General features: G+C 52.3%; 1 protein-coding gene across 1 annotated transcript; it reads right to left on the reverse strand.

The window, feature by feature from the left end:
- Positions 1-8,002: 8,002 nt before the first annotated feature.
- On the reverse strand, positions 8,003-16,314 carry APLN (apelin). The gene is made up of 3 exons (XM_011936971.1): positions 16,202-16,314; positions 10,252-10,423; positions 8,003-9,556 (listed from the first exon to the last, which is right to left on the reverse strand). Exons 1-2 carry the CDS (start codon positions 16,266-16,268, stop codon positions 10,257-10,259), a joined length of 234 nt encoding a protein of 77 aa, XP_011792361.1. The 5' UTR covers positions 16,269-16,314; the 3' UTR covers positions 8,003-9,556; positions 10,252-10,256.
- Between the last annotated feature and the right edge of the window lie 95 nt (positions 16,315-16,409).

Below are 16,409 nucleotides of genomic sequence, written 5' to 3' on the forward strand. Positions count from 1 at the left end.
ATAGCCCCTTTACAGATCAAAAAGCACTTTCACATGCAAACAGGGTGGTCTTCATGGCACCCGCTAAGAAAGGTGGGGGTTTTTCCCCGTTACAAGCACAGTACTCTCTACCATACCAAACATTTTAACTTCAGAAACTTCAGTCACTAGAAGCCCGAGAGGGAGCCGGAGATTCTTACTTCCATTTTAGAAAAGGTAAAGCTGAGGCCCAGAAAGGTGAAGTGACTGACCCAGGCTTGGAACTTGGAGGAGTCAGGATGTTTAAGTCTCTGCATCCCGTGCTGGAAGGTATGATCGTTATATTCCCTTGTTATCACTGTCAGCATCATCACCTCCATCGTGGCTATGGCCATGCCTAGTCTGGCAAGGAAGTGTACGGTTGGCGAGCACAAGGGCTTTTGGAGGTGGCGGGGGTAAGTCTGGGTTCCAGTTCTGGCCTCACCAGCAGGTGACCTTCAGGGCTAGGAGAGCATCCAGGGAGGCTTTATGGGGGTGGCAAGCCTTGGCTAGAAGTTGGAGGACCTGGAGAATTGGAGGAAGGTGGAGAACCTGGGAAGGGAAGTCTGGGGAAACTAGAAGAGCATCAGAAATGGGGTTTGGGTGACTTAGGCTGCAGCTTTCCCTGCTTCTGCTTCCTAAAAGATGGGTATGAGGCTCCCTCACTTGCAGGTCCTGCTGAGGCCAGTGCGCAGGCTGAAGGCCAGGGGAACATCCCTGGGGTTGCAGGGCAGTGGTACAGAGGGCACTGTGGCTACAACAGCTAGTGAGGGCTGTCACACCCTCACCACACACCTCCTTTCAGTGGTGCCTCCCAGAGGAAAGGTGAGGACCGAGTCTTTCTCCACTGTTCCTCCTCCACCGTCCCTTGCATGGTGTCCTGCACAGATTAGGCGTTTTTGTTGTTTTGTTTTTGTGTTTGTTTGAGACGGAGTCTCGCTCTGTCATCCAGGCTGGAGTGTAATGGCACAACCTCCGCCTCCCAGGTTCAAGGGATTCACCCACCCCAGCCTCCTGAGTAGCTGGGACTACAGGTGCCCACCACCATGCCCAGTTAATTTTTGTATTTTTATTAGAGACGGGATTTTGCCATGTTGGCCAGGCTAGTCTCAAACTCCTGACCTCAGATGATCTGCCCACTTCGGCCTCCCAAACTGCTGGGATTACAGGCGTGAGCCACAGTGCCTGGCCAAGGGTAGGTGTTTTTTAGCTGATTGTCCAGGAGACTGATTATTTGGGGTAGGGGTAGGCCAAAGAGCTCTTTCTAGGCTTGGGTTCTAAAAGTTTGGGCATAGATTGAGAGAAGGGGAGCTCCTTTTGAAACTTACACAAGGCCTGGGACCTAAAACTTGACAGGCAATTTGGGAGTGGGAATGGAGGTGGGGCAGGCTGTGGAGCTGAGCTGGGGAGTAGCCCAGAGTAGAGGGAAGGAGGAAAGAGGATAATCAGATCAGAAGATCTCTGCGGTGCTGGAGGTGGAAGGGACTGTGTGGTGAGATCCCCTCCTCCATCCCCCTGCACTCCTCACTGGGGCCTTTTCTCTCCCTGCTTTGTTTATCCTCCCTTTTCTTTCCATATCCCTCACATCTGAGGAGTTGGGAATTTCCAAAGGAGAGAGGAACTCCAGGCTTCCAGAAAGTTCAGGAGCCTAGAGACATGGGGGATGAAACCCCCCATAACATATGCCAAAGTCACCAGCCTCTATCCCTACACCTGCTGGAGAGGGAGCCAGAGATGTCTCTGCCTAGATGGAAAAAGGGGCACCCTCTTCCCAGCAGGCCTCCCACAGCCCCTAAATCACAAGCAGTTCTGTTGCCCTGGGACTGAGGGTGCCAAAGTGAAGCCCATCCCCTACAGACAAGAGGCGACTGCAGCCCTGGAGGGAATGATTGGCATTTCAGCAGCACCTTTGCCTTCCTTTAAAGCAATGCCACCTTGTTTCTGTCAGTTCGTTTGCACATACCACAGATCGTTAGACTAACGGCTTAGCCTCTGAGTGCCTCCGTTTCCTCAGCTATAAAATGGGATTGTGATGGGAACTGAGTAAGTCAGGACAGGTGAAGCTCCTCAGTGCTTGGCACATGAGAAGCACTCTATATGCGCTTCCTAGGACTATCTAGCTATGTTCTTTTAAGAGTTCACTTACCCTTTCTGAGTCCCACTTTCTTCATTTGTAAAAATAACAGGGCTTAGGGTACTGAATGATCTGTCAGACTCATGTCATGTCAGCTCTGCCCTTCTATGATTCTGTGTGTTTAAGGTAGGAAAAGCAGAGATTGTCATCCTATGAAAATAGATGAGGGAGAACCAGGACCCCTAATAGACGAACAGACCTGCCTGGAATCGCACAGCCAGTTACTGGCCAAGCTGGGGTTAGGATCCAGAGCTCAGAACCCCAAGTTTCACGCCCCCAGGCTAGCTCTGCAGCAGTGTGCCAGTTTTTTTAACACTCAGAGAAGATCAGAAAGCATTTAATTTGTGCAAAGGGGAAAGTATGGAATGGAGGTTCCAGCAGCCACTGGGGTTATGGGAAGCTTGTGCAACCCACGTAACCCAGCAGTGGACTCCTTCATTGGCTTAAGTTCCCATTTTCCTGCCATATGCCCAGTTCTTCTCCCAGAGCTCCTCCCTACAGGTCCCTGGGTCAGGTCCTGAATTGCCTCTGGAGGGCAGCCTGAATCACCCCCCACTGTTAGCTGGGACCCCAGCAAAGCCCTAGTCACAAGCAGGTGCTTCACATCTACCCACCCAGGTGTCCTGGGCAGGTGAGTAGGCTGAGGCCCAGAAAGGGCCAAGGAAAGACTTTGCTAAGCTACCCAGCAAGCCCTGGGTAGAAGCAGATTCAGGACTGGAACCCAGGTTTCTGACTGGGGTTCCTTGTGCAGAAAGGAACCCCAACGGCCAAGCAGGTATCCTGAAACAGGTGCCTGGCTCCAGACTTCCAGACAGATCAGATGTTAATGGTAAGCACTTAACACCTTTGGAGAGGCCTCCTGGGCTGCTGCCCAAGCTAAGCTTCTACAAAGAAAAATGCCGAGGACCTAATCTGTCCCTGGGGAGGCCCTATAGGTTATCTGGGAGACCAGAAATTTCCAGTGGCTGAGGCACACTCATGGTGGGAAAGAGGACCCTTAGCAGGAACAGGGAAGCTGTCATAGTTTGTTTTCTGTAGCCACAGACTGGGTAACTTATAAAGAAAAAAACTTTATTTAGCTCACAGCTCTGGAGGCTGGGAAGGCCAAGAGCACGGCACTGGCATCTGGTGAGGGCCTTTTTGCAAATCATAACATGGTAAAATGGCATCACATGGTAAGAGGGCAAGAGTGTGCCAGCTCAGGTCTCTCTTCCTCTTCTTATAAAGTCCCCAGTTCCATCATAGGGGCACAATCCTGATGACCTTATTTAATTTTAATTACCTACCAAAGGCCCCACCTCTAAATACCATCAACATATGAATTTAGGGATTAAGTTTCCAAAATATGAATTTGAAGGATTCATTCAAACCATAGCAGCAACTGACCTGAGCCGGGGACAGACCCAGGTTTGAGGTTCTACTCACCCATGAGTGGCTCTGTGAATTTGAACAAGTGACCTCACCTCCATGAGCCTGATTTTTCATCTATAAACTGGGGATAATGATGGCTGCCCCGTCCAGTTCTCAGGGCTAGAATGAGGCTTAGCAGAGATAATAATAGCTCCCACTTAGTAAGCTCATAACATGGGCCAGGCACTGTGCCAAACACTTTCCCTGCATCATCGCAGTCAATCCTGACCACAGTGCTATAAAGTGGGCAGCAGCATCCTGCCCAAAGCAGAAACATGGGCTCATCCAGATCAAGACCCTTGCTGCAAGGTCACGCAGGTGAGTAAATGGTGGTGCCAGGATTTGAACCTGATCTGACTCCAGACTTCTCCTTCCACTGGAATCACTCTGTCAGTATGATTATTATCAGAGGCCATCTCATAACCAGTGTATTAAATCACTTAATTCTACAATTTGCTGCAGAATGTAAGTCTTCCCCTTGTGCTCCAGGCAAGGGTTCAGGGGCTGAGTTGAAGAGCTTGCTGATGCTTCATTTGAGACAGAGCTGGGCAAACTATGCCCTGCTACCTGCTTTTATAAAGTTTTTTTTTTTTTTTTTTAACACAGTCATGTCCACTGGTGTATGTATTGTGTATGGCTGCTTTTGCACATGCCAAAAACTTTACGTGCGTCATCACAGTCAATTCCGACCACAGTGCTAAAAAGTAGGCAGCAGCATCAAACTCAAAGAGGTTTGAGTTGGGATAGAGACCATATGGCTCAAAAAGTCAAGAAAACTATCTGGCTCTTTACAGAAAAAGTCTGTTGGCGGCTGATTTGAAATATTCAAGGAAGTGTCCTGGATGCAACTTGGACCTTTGGCTGAAGTCCAAGACAGTGGCAAGGGGTGTCCCTTGCTGGGCTCCTTCTCTGAGCACTGGCCACTACATAGGAAAAGCTGGATTTTCAAAGGAGTCCTAGAGAAGAAGCCTTCCTTTGGAGAGTTACCGAGAAATGCTCGCTAAGTCAGCAGCCCTTCTGAAGCCGGGAGAGGAAGACATTGAGTAAATCTCTGCCATCTCCTTTGGCAGTTAGCTGGCACAGGCACACTCTGGTCAGAAAGAAACTTTGGATTGAGACATTTCAGTTGAATAACCTTCAGGCTTGGAGAATTGAATTCTGTAAGGACCTCAGAATGGCTGCTCAGGCCAGGCCTCATGGTTCCCTCAATGCAGAGGAGCCCAGCTCCTAAGGGGGGTACCAAGCCAGCCAGGCCTATAGGAGAGTCTGAAATGTTAGATTTCTAAGCAGTTATGGCTCATTTTACACCACACCTGGGGTCCTGAAAAGCTGTGTGTGGTCTGAGTCTGTTTGCCTCCCTAATCTCTGTCATTTCAGAGGCTACTTAATTCCAGATGGATTTGAAAGAGTGTTGGTTTTCAGGTTCTCTGCCCCTACTCGTCAACCTCTCAGCTCAGGACCTCCAGTCCAGAAACAATCAGTTAAGTGAACTCCTATTTCTTCTCCTAAGCTCTGCATTTTGAAAAACAATGCCCTACTCTGCTTCTGTTGTATTTATTTGGTCAAGATATCTCCAAAGGGTAGTAGCAACGCATATCATATGTCCAGCCTTCTTTTGGTTTGAGGTCTAATTATCTTTACAGAAGCCACCAATTTTATTTTCCTTATCCCCTGCCCCAAGGAGGTCACACTTGCATCCACCCAGTAGTATCCAGTTGACTACATATGTTCCATGGACCCTGGTGGCTGCTCCCCCTTCCTTGTCCCCGCCGTTACTGCCCATCATCCTTTCGCCAACTTAACCAAATGCTATTGTGCCTCCTAGGGCCTGTTTTTATCACTCAGCCTCTATTAGCTTTCCCCGATCCCACCAGTCTACACCGTGCCATCTTGTACTACGAATTCGTATTGTATTTACTAAGAATATCAAACACAGCTGGGTATGGTGATTCATGCTTGCAATCCCAGCACTTTGGGAAGCCAAGGCAGGCGGATTACTTGAGGTCAGGAGTTCAAGACTAGCCTGGCTAACCTGGTGAACCCCTGTCTCTACTGAAAAATAATAATAAAAATAAATAAATAAATAAATAAATAAATATACAAAAAATTAGCCAGGCGTGGTGGCGGGTGCGTGTAATCCCAGCTACTTGGGAGGGTGAGGCAGGAGAATCATTGGAACCCGGGAGGTGGAGGTTGGAGGTTGCAGTGAGCCGAGATCACACCACTGGCTTCCCTCCAGCCTGGGAGACAGAGCGAGACTCTGTCTTGGGGGGAAAAAACAAAAAAAAGAATCTCAAACACGTTTTGTATCTAATTCTTCTTTCTAGTTAGGGGACCTTCTGTAGTACTGTAGAAAGAGTTTGCGTTCTGGAATTTGAAGACCAGATTCTAGATTCACTTATCTAATTCACTGTACACTTATGGGTCGGTATTAAGTTGTCCTGCCCCATGCTCCACCCGCTTCTCCTCGCTTTCACGTGAATTTAGAACTTTGGGGATGATTAGGGAGGTTACAGGCTAATCAGCATAAAGTCAGTCCACCTGAAACCTCTGCCTAAAACCAGTTCCTCTGATGACCTGTTTGCCTAAAAGTCAAACTAGTAATTTTTAAATAAGGCATTTTGCACCAGTTTTCCTAAGAGGCACTTCCAACGTAACATCATTTTTTTTTTTTTTTTTTCAGATGGAGTCTGGCTCTGTCACCCAGGCTGGAGTACAGTGGCGTGATCTCAGCTCACTGCAACCTCCGCCTCCTGTGTTTAAGCGATTCTCTGGCCTCAGCCTCCTGAGTAGCTGGGATTACAGGTGCCCGCCACCATACCCAGCTAATCTTTGTATTTTTAGTAGAGACGGAGTTTCACCATGTTGGCCAGGCTGGTCTCAAACTCCTAACCTCAAGTGATCTGCCCGCCTCAGCCTCCCAATGTGCTGGGATTACAGGTGTGAGCCACTGCACCCAGCCGTAACACTGCATTTTTAAATCACTATTACAACTTGCAGCATTTTGTCAATAATGAGATTGTTTTGTATGCTTGGGGGTGACTTTTTCTATTTTCTCTCCTATTGAACATTTTTATGACTTTTTAGGGAGTTTGTTTGAAGACCCTTTCTTTAAAATTGTATATTTCTAGCACTAAATATTTGTCAAAGCTATAGGATTTCCCACGAGATTTATCAAATGAACCCATTTCGATCCCTCCTCTCTGCTTCTCACTGAGTTTTGCTTTGTAATGTGTATGCATGTGTGCACCTAATGGGTTTATTAGCCAAATTAGCATGTACCCAATGTTCCCTTCTGTTATGCAAGATATTGGCATTTTGACAACAAGCATGGAGTGAGACAGATGGGGCAGAATTATATTCAACTCTTTGCATTTTATTTTTCAGGCTATCTCATTTATCAAGCAACTCTACTTTGTGAAACATAAAATGATACAAACAAAGTCATTATCAAATGTGTTTATTACTGAAAACACAACATTTTTCAAGAAAGGCAAACTGGCTAAAAAGTCCTGAAAGTGTTCAAAAGTAGATAAAATAGCAGAAGACACCCACCAAGGACACAAAACAATTTTTAGTAGCGATCCTGCATTTAATCAGCATGTTCTTAAATAAATTGCTTTTGAAAAATTCTTTAAATGACACTGCCAAAAAAATGAGGACACCCAAACAGATGCCAGAAAACCTATAAGGGCTGGATTTTATGTGACCTGGTCATTAAGCATAGGGATTCGTTTTGTGAGCTCGTGGCAAATCGGTTTGAGGCCAGTTGACCTAGATCCGATTTGGGATGCAGGCACTTACCTCCCTGCATGTGCAATATGTGGGCATGGGGACAACCATGGCCCCCAGGGGAAAGGAACGCCCCTCCTGAACATGACCTCCAAGAGTAAGGGCGAACTGTCAGCTTTTAACTGTTTATGATAAAGACATATTTACACAGAACAATCTTTACAAACACATTGAACACAGGGGAAAGGAGCAATTTCTTAATGAACAGGGCCTTAATATCTTTGCATAAATTAGTATAAGAATCATAAACAACCACTTTAAATAAGGCAGCCCCCCCAGCCCACCCACTACCCTCCTCTGTTCCCTCTCTCCCAGCTTTCTCAGCCGTTCCCCACTTTCTCCCCTTCCCCACGGGGCTGGGCTTGGCTGCAGGTCACGGCAGGCCGATGAGGCAGAGACACAGAAAGGAAGCGGGGAAAGCAGGCCCAATCCCTGATGGGGGCGTCAGTGGCAGAAGAGACTTTCTGGGCACCGACCAGTCCCCACTCCAAGCATGAGCCTTTAAGCAGCAGCAGCGTTAGCAGCAGCAGAGGTAAAGGAAGGCTTGGGGGGGCAGATAGGCAAACATTGGCGTTATTGTGGGACTTGGGGGGCCCTGACTCCCCCATCCCCACACACACAAAGTTGGGCATCAGGCTTTTGTCTTCCCTTTCTCCCTCCTGGGAAGCCTGCTCAAGCAATAGGTGAGAAAGCTCCCTCCAAGGAATGGCTGGTGATGGCCCCTCACGGAAGCTGGGGCCTCCCGGGGAGAGGGTGCTATTCCTGCTGCACTTCCTCCCATCCTTCTTTCCTTCCTTCCCTTCCTTTGCTTTCTTTTCTTCCTCCTGTCCCTCCTTCCTTCTGCCCTTCCCTTCCTTCTTCTCTCCTCTCCGCCTCCCCCAAAGGGAAAGCCCTGGAAGGAAGGTCCAGTCAGCACGAAGGGAAGGCCATGGAGTCCAGTGATTGAAGGCTACCTCATGCTCCTGAAAACCATCACCACAGGGGTTGAACGGTAGTCTCAGTTCCTGAGCCGCCCCTATTAGAGTACCCCGGGTCTGGGAATGCTGCCAGAATGGGGGCAGCTGACCAGTTATGGAACCTTCCAGCCCAGCTGGGGGAATGGTGCAGCAGGGGTAGGTCAGGGAGGTGGGAGCAGCTCCGGCCCCACAACAGGACAGTTCACAGCCAGCTTGCCTCTCCCTTCCCTTCCCCTCCCAGTCACCCCCAGCCCCAGCCTCCGGAAAAGGCACTTCATTTGCTTTGAAAAGACATCATCAAGAGGGAAGAGGACATCATAAAGTAGGAGATGGGAGACCTGGTCCCCATTCCAGCTCTGCAATGACTCTGAGCAGGTCACTCCCCTCTCCAGGCTTCTGTTTTTGCAGGCGTTTGCCTAAGAAGGCTAAGTGATCTCCAAGGGTCCTTTCAGTTCTAATAGTCTGTGATTCTTGGCAAAAACAACCTCTTGCTTGGCTTTTACTCCTGGGAGGGTCTAGAGCCATGTCAGACCCAGCACCCTCACCTCCTGACTTGGAGCTTGGGCTAGCTGGGGATGGGGTGTGGGGGCAGGAAGAAGGGAGTATTGGGAGGCACAGTAAGTCAAGAGAAGTGACAAAGGACTTCACAGGCCCCTCTCCTTTACCTCTTCCTTAACTGAGTAAACACCGATGCTCCATCCACTTCACCAGAGCTCCCCCCGCCACACTTCTGTGTGGACCCCCAATGTTCCCTGTCTGGATCCCCGCAGCCAGCACCTCTTAACTAGAGTCTCCCCTTGCTTTTCTCTGCATTCCTCCCTGGAGGCCAGGTGAGGGCTCCAACTGACAGGAAAACAAGGGATCTGCTGGAGCCCGCAGAAGGGAGCATTTCCACCCCAGGCCCAGGGCAGACATGAGAAAGGAAGGCCCAAGTGAAGTGTTGGGGCGTTAGATGAGACAGGCAGGGACTAGAGCAGTGGGGACCTGGAGAAGAAGGGAGGCTTTCCGGGGCTGGGTCTCCAAAGTCAGTCCAGGGAGGGGCCAGGAAGATGGACTGGACGGATCCTTGTGAGAGAATGGGAATCATCCAAACTATAGCCAAGAACACGCCACTGGGGGAAGCAGGCAGGTGAGAAGAGCCGGGCCCATCGGTGGCTACAGCAGGTGTGAGGTGAGAGCTGAATGGACGTGAGGCCTCCAGAGAAGCAGACCAATCTATGGAGGAGACAGAACCACAGGGGGTGGGCACTTGGGGGCCCCTTCAGTCCTAAGGAGACAAAAATGACAACAGAGAAGTCATGGACATATCCTAGACCAAAGGAACTCCCCAGGAAAGGAGAGGAGACCCCTTTCTCTCTCTCCCCAACTCCACTCAGCCCAAACCTCGAGCCCAAGGCCCCTGAGTTGGTGCCTGCCTGTCCCCATTGCAGTGAGACAGCCAGCAGACCAGGTGAGGGACAGAATTCAGCTCTCCTCTCTCTGCTGCCGCCTTGGTTCTTCCCTCCTTCTCACAGCTCCAGGCAACCACAGCCACAGCTGTCCTCTTGTTCTCTGCCTGAGAGCCCCTAGAGCTCTCTGCCTCCTTCCCCAACTCTGGTGACAGTCTACACTGGACATCTGTAGGTTTGCCCTGGGCACCCCTCCCCAGCCATTAAGGTCCACCAGAATGTCTAGAAATCTCTAAGCAGGCCAGCCTCCCCAACCCCAAGCAGCAGGGTGGAAGGAAGATTGGCCCCAAGTGTCAAGCCCCTCTCTGGGCCTCAGACGAGGAGATCGTCTGTAAAATAAAGGGGCTAGACAGCTGCCCCATAGCTCTCTTGCCAACTCTAAGTCCCTGTGCATGTGGCGCCAGGACTGCTTGATGGATGTGTCTGGCCAGTGCTGAGCTGCAGGGTCACCCGGCTTCTAGGCTGTCCCTCTCCCTCCGCTTTAGCGCTGTCCACTGAGCAGAGGCTCAAGTACCTGCTTCAGAAAGGCATGGGTCCCTTATGGGAGAGGCGGGGCCGCTGGCGGCGGAATTTCCTCCGACCTCCCTGCCAGGGCCCTGGCCCGTTCCTCGACCCTCTGGGCTGCACCAGGTGGCGGACATTGCCCTCTTCCAGCCCATTCCCATAGGGAAGCCGCATCAGGGGCCCTGCAGGAAGGAGAAAGCCTGTTAGTGAGGAAGGTTGTTGGAAACGAGCAGGGGCCGCAGACCACAGGCCCACGGGAGGGGTGGTCTCTCCATGTGGCGGCACTTCTCATAGATTTTCTTTGTTTCTCTTGTTCATATTGAGGGAAAATTTGCCATTTCTGCACTGTCCTGGCACAAATGGAACCTACTACTCACATCTTGCCATTGATGCAGCTGATTTTCTGTCCTTTTGACAGTTATATCATGTTGCTGACAGGCACAAGTGGGTTCTTTGGAACATCATTGCGGGGTGTGCACTTTGGGGCGTCATGCCTGTGCTTGGCTGGGTGTCAGGAGGCAGTAATCACTATGGCACCCCTGTGACTGGTGTACACTTCAAACATTTTAGACATATGACATTACAATGACCCTCCCACCACCATGTACCCATCACCCAGATTCAACAGTTATCCAGATGGAGTCACATATGCTTTAGTTATCCCTTTTCTATTTTCCTTGACTGCAGTATCTTAAAGCAAATCCCGAACATCACGTCATTTTACTCCTACATCCTTTGATATGCAGGATGACCCACTTTTGAGTACTAGGGAGCTCATATCTCGCCCCTGGGTGTCTCATTGGTGGTTAGGCCTCTCTAGGGCACCAAGTCCTCCCAGTGGATGGGGCTGGGCCAGGCGGGTTAAGAGGGAGGGGTCTCCAACTCAGCCTGCCTCATACTGTGACCAGATTTAGAAATCTGAGACCAGATTTAGAGACCAATAAATATTGCACGCATATTTGAGAATGAATAAATGAGAGAATGGTCACCTTCAGCAGCATGTCTGTGCACCAGGAGCGGGGTGGGCTGTTGCAAGTTGGTACCTCCCCACCAATGCCCTACCTCCTGAAATTCCCGGATCACACCCTGCATCCTGTGTCTCATGTAAATTCCTTCCATTTCAATCCCAACTGGCTTCTATTCTGCATTCTGGGGCTCCTCTTTACATCTGTCCACATCTGTCAGGAGGCTTAGAGTAGAAGCCTCCTGACACCAGACTGAGTCCTGACAATGGAATCCAAGTGGTGCAGGGTATCCTTGGGTGCAGTAAGGGAAAAGTCATGCAGGCCGACTCTCACGAAGCCTACAGTCCATGCAGGGAAGCCGAGCTGCCACCCCCAAGACAAGCCTGGTTGGTGATGGCAGGCAGTGTGCGGAGATGAGATGGTGCCGGGGAAGAGGCAGTCAGGCAGGGTACTTGTGCAATGCCCAGTACAGGCCTGTGCAGATACAGCATCTGAGGCCAGAGATAATGAGTAACAGTCTCTCTCCCCCTGCACACCATCTGATTTGCCTGCATCTAGATTCCTGTCCCTTGAGCCCCATTGCCATCTACCCAGGAATTCCCACCACTTGCTCACAGTTTCCACAGAGCCTCCCATTGGCTGCTCACACCCCAGTGATACCACTGGCAGTTCCCTCTTCCCCTCTGCCTCTGCCTCCAACATCCCCACACTCTGTTCCTTCCTTGGCTCCTTGGCTCTTGTGAGTCCTCCTCCACTTGCACACAATTTCCAAGTGTTTAGGCTCCTCTTGGACCAAAAGTGGGCGGGTTTGGCCTTAGGGCTCTCCTCCCCCAGGTTTCTGGGCCTGCAGTTCTCCCCACTCACACCCAGACATACCCACCCCCTCCACAAACACATACATAAACACATATTCTCCAAGCCTGCACCCTCCTTCCCTCTTTCCCCAAGAAAAATCGCCAGGTCCATGAGGACCCCGCTGTTGAGTTGGGTCATTTGGTTAGCTAGCCACAATTCCATGCCAACTTATTCCTTAAATTCATAACCTATGAGAATTAAAAGAAAAATTATCTTAGCACTTTGGAGCAGTAAGTATGGATGGAACAAGTGGGCTGCTTCTGTCTGACTATCACAGAGCTACCCTCTTGGCGCCACCTGTGAGGGGGCTGGGGCTGGAGAGGGGGAGGAGGGAAAGACCTTCACTAAGCTCCCCACCGTAGCTGCTTCAGCCTCTGCCTTGAGTTCTGGGGTCCCCACAAGGCTCACCGTGATCACTGAGGATGGATCTGAATGATGCTGATAACGCAGGGGAAGGACCTAGGGGCCTTGTGAAGTGAACCAAGTCAACACTTGGCTCTCACCTCTGCACCTTGAACTGCTGGGGGTGCAGAAGGGATGGGGCAGTGACGCAGGCCATTGTAGCTCAGAGTGGTGGCAGACATGGAGAAGAGAAGCACTGTGCCAGGAGGGGGAGGGCGTCATCTCCATGTGCTCGGCACCCAAGACTGTAAGTCTGTGGCAGTCAGAAAGGGAGGGCTAGAGGCCGTATGCCAGGATGGGGAGCAGGGTTGGTGGTTCTGACTCTGGCCAGGAAGATGTCTAGACTCTAGGTCTGCAGAGAAGAACTGCTCTGAGCTGACTGAGCCCCCAGCCAGGCTCTGGAGACCAGCCATGGGCCTCTTGCATCCCTCCCATTGGGTGGGGGACTCATTGTCCTCAGCATCACCGAGCTCTGCTGGCTCCTCCCACACTCTGAGCCCATCACCCACCTGTTTCCTACTTTTGATTCTGAGTCTGGCTCACCATCAGATAAGCTGACACCTGAAACCCTGGCTTTATCCTGTCCAAAGGAACAAATTAGAGGCTGTTGATTCTCATCACTGCAGAGGTCTTGACTGTACAAAAGAATTCCCCTTTAGAAATGGAGGCCAGCCCTAATGCACTTAAATATTTTCTTCTAGCTCATTTGCTACGTAAAAGGAGGCTGGAGCAATCCTCCAAACAATCTTGAGCCTAGAGAGATTGGAGCCATTGCCTGCTGAAGCGCCATCAGCCATGAAGCTATAGCATCTCCACGCTGAGAACCGCAGTCGGGGGAGGACAGGATTTGACTTTCATGCAATCTGAACTCCAACCCTGCCAACGCACAAAGAGGTACGTGCGACTTTTCAGGAACATGCCAGCCTCATCAGGAATGATGCACCTGTTTTTCCTCTCAGTCTGGCCTGTCTTGTGATGACTTTAAAAGCCCAAATGTGTCCTCCGTTGGGGACCCTGCTGGCAATGCCCCTCCACTGCTCTGTGGTCCTGCATGTGTCTCTTTGTCTGCCCACCCCCCCATCCCAGTCGCCTTCTCCAGGGCCCTGTGCTGTCTGCAGTGCCAGCTTTGCTGCCCTGGGATACATCATGCTCTATCTGGCGGCCCTCTGCTTCCCTTGCCTTAGTTCTTTGCGTGGAGAGGCCTGGCTCAGGTTACATGGGTGCTTAGGGCTAAGGACTGGGGATGGAGTGGAGATGCCCTTCCCTGAGCAGGAGGGTTACAGTAGGCTCTCCTCACACTCCCGCTGTGACTGCAGGCTTTGAGCTGGGCCTGCGGAGGGGGAGGAGAAGGGGAAAAAGAGAGGTGCTCAGAGACCGAGGGACACTTGGCCCTGGCCCAGGAGTTCTCAGACTCACAAGAGCAAAGTGTATCCCAGGTCAGGAGGCAGTGGAGGAGTGTACACGGTGGTATCCGGGTGATGAGAGGCGGTGTGGAGAGGGGTCGGGGGCAGACATTCCAAGTCAGGACAGACTGTGGAGAGGAGGAAGTATGGTTTTCAGGCTGGAACTTTGACTGGGGACTCTGGCCAGGGACAGCATGCCAGTCTGGGCCAAGGACAAAGTGGTTCTGGGATTCCTACTTCTAACCCAGGACAGGAGCCAGCAGGAGCAGGACATGTGTACCTGGACCCTTGGCTGGTGGCCACCTCCAGGGACGTGCCCCTCCTTGGCTCCAGGAGAAGTCAGGGAGTAGAGAAGTCAGTGAGAGCCCTGAAAGTTTCCAACACGAGGCTTGTGAGGGCAACGAATTTACCCAAATCAGAGTAGACAGATTACCTAATGAAGACGGGGGAATTAAAGCACGAAGTGGCAGGCTCTGGACCAGCCACATGGTGTTCAGGCATCCTGGCCGACTTCCCTTCCCTTGAAACCAGCTCTCTCCCCTTTGCTAGTACTGTCCCAATGGCTGGGCCCCAGGAGGGTCTGAATGGTTGTCTATTGGCTAGGGGTCTCCCCACAGCCTCTGTGGGGAGCACCAAGTGTGCAGATCCAGAAGCCCCACCTTCCTCTGGAACACTTTCTCTGCACCCAGTCTTTTTCTTCCCTGAAGGCACCACCCTGGACTATTTGCCTGTGGTGGTATTGTACAAGTGTTGTGCCTTGTTAATGACACCAGAGGCTGAGGACAGGCTGGTATGGTGTATCATTCGTATCTTACATTCGTATCTTACATTAGTATCTTTTGCTCCCTCTGTTACCTGCCTGATAGGAGTTTCTGTGGAAAAAACCTGCCCACTTCTTACTGTGGCGGTGGCTGACTTCATGCTCAGGTCTTGAAGAGAGAGATCACTGGCCAGCTACCTGGAGGCAGGAGGTGCCAGCCCCAACCACTGCGCCTTTCTGAGAAGTCAGGCAGTATTCCCAGGGCCACAACAGGGCCAAAAAGCAAGAGCAGAGAAAGGAGGTGGCCTGCGATGAGAGGCAGGCAGAGCTGGCTGGACCCCTCAGAGGCTCCTGGGCTGCATGCCATCCTCCTGTTCTGGAGGGTTTGGAACCACGTAGGGCCCTGTGCCCTTGCCCTAGGAAACTCGTTGCTCTGCCTTCTCCTTCTTTCTGCTCCCACCTCCCTGTGACTCCAGCCATGGTCCTGGCGTTAGTCCACCTGGTCTTGGCCTTCCCCTTGTGTGGTGCCAGGCAGGCAGCAATGACAGCCAGATCATAGGACTGTGGCAGCTGGAGGTGGGAGCTGGCAGCCCCAGGAGACATTGACACGCAGAGGACAGGCAGCCTGGGATGGGGCTGCTGGGGCGTGGGTGGGGACCAGGCTAGGGGCGGACATGGGCACTAGTGCCAAGTATTGGCAGGTGAGGGCAAAAGGACTCTCCTTTTCTGAGCTGCAGGGAGGGGTCGGGTCAGGTGCTGTGCTTCCTCCTTTGGTGCCTAGCGACAGGGAGACTAAGGTGAAGCATGCCCATGCCTGGGAGAGAAAGAAAGGCTGGAGCCAGGATGTAAGAGAACCAAGTATCTGGGGGTGGGATGGAGGCTATGGGGAGGGCATCCTGTGCAGGGGAGGAGGCCAGCCAGGACCTTGGGGTTAGGGAGGAGAAGACCAGCCCAGCCTGGCTGGGCCCGGCCCTGCCTTGGGGAGGCTGCCTCTGCTCACACATGCAGGCCAAAAGGAGCAACAGCTGGGCTCCATGCCGCCACCCCCTCCGCGCACTCCTGCCTATGCAACAAGTGTCACGTCTGCATGTTGGCACATCATCCCCGGTTTCCCGCGCCCCTGGAGCGGCGGGAGGCTCCCAGCCTTCAGGGACCAGAAGACGTTTAATATGGGAGCCCAGCCCACCCGACTCTCGTCAGTTCCTTCCACCGATCCACGAGGGAGCGGGCATGTCCCCGGCCTCCACCCTCACCACGCGGGGTGCAGGGCATGGGACACGCGGCGCACACCTGTGGTCCTGCGCTCCTGGGACTGCGAGCGACGGTTAGGAAGGACAAGGTGACGGGCAGATGCTGCCAGAGGCCAAGTTGAGCCCCGCAGAAGAAGCGGTTCTTGCGGCCAGCCGCCCCTTGGCCCGGGGCGCCCTGTCAATCTGCTGCCTGGCGCTGGCCGGCGCGTGGCTGCTACTGCACGGCTCGCGCCGGGCTCCCCGGGAGGCGGGGAGAGTGCGAGGAGGGCGGAGGGAAAGGAGCGCGCCGGCTGCAGCCCGGGCGAGCGGGAGGGCGCGCACTCACCTCCACACACCGCGGTCAAGGAGAGCCAGAGGAGCAGGAGCGCCTGCACGCAGAGCCGCAGATTCATGCTGCTCCTCGGGCCGCCGCGGCCCCGGCGAGCCGGCGCAGGGGAGGGAGCGCGCCGGCTGCAGCCCGGGCGAGCGGGAGGGCGCGCACTCACCTCCACACACCGCGGTCAAGGAGAGCCAGAGGAGCAGGAGCGCCTGCA

Source organism: Colobus angolensis, unplaced genomic scaffold (assembly GCF_000951035.1).
Source record: "Colobus angolensis palliatus isolate OR3802 unplaced genomic scaffold, Cang.pa_1.0 Scaffold159, whole genome shotgun sequence".
NCBI classification, from domain to species: domain Eukaryota; kingdom Metazoa; phylum Chordata; class Mammalia; order Primates; family Cercopithecidae; genus Colobus; species Colobus angolensis.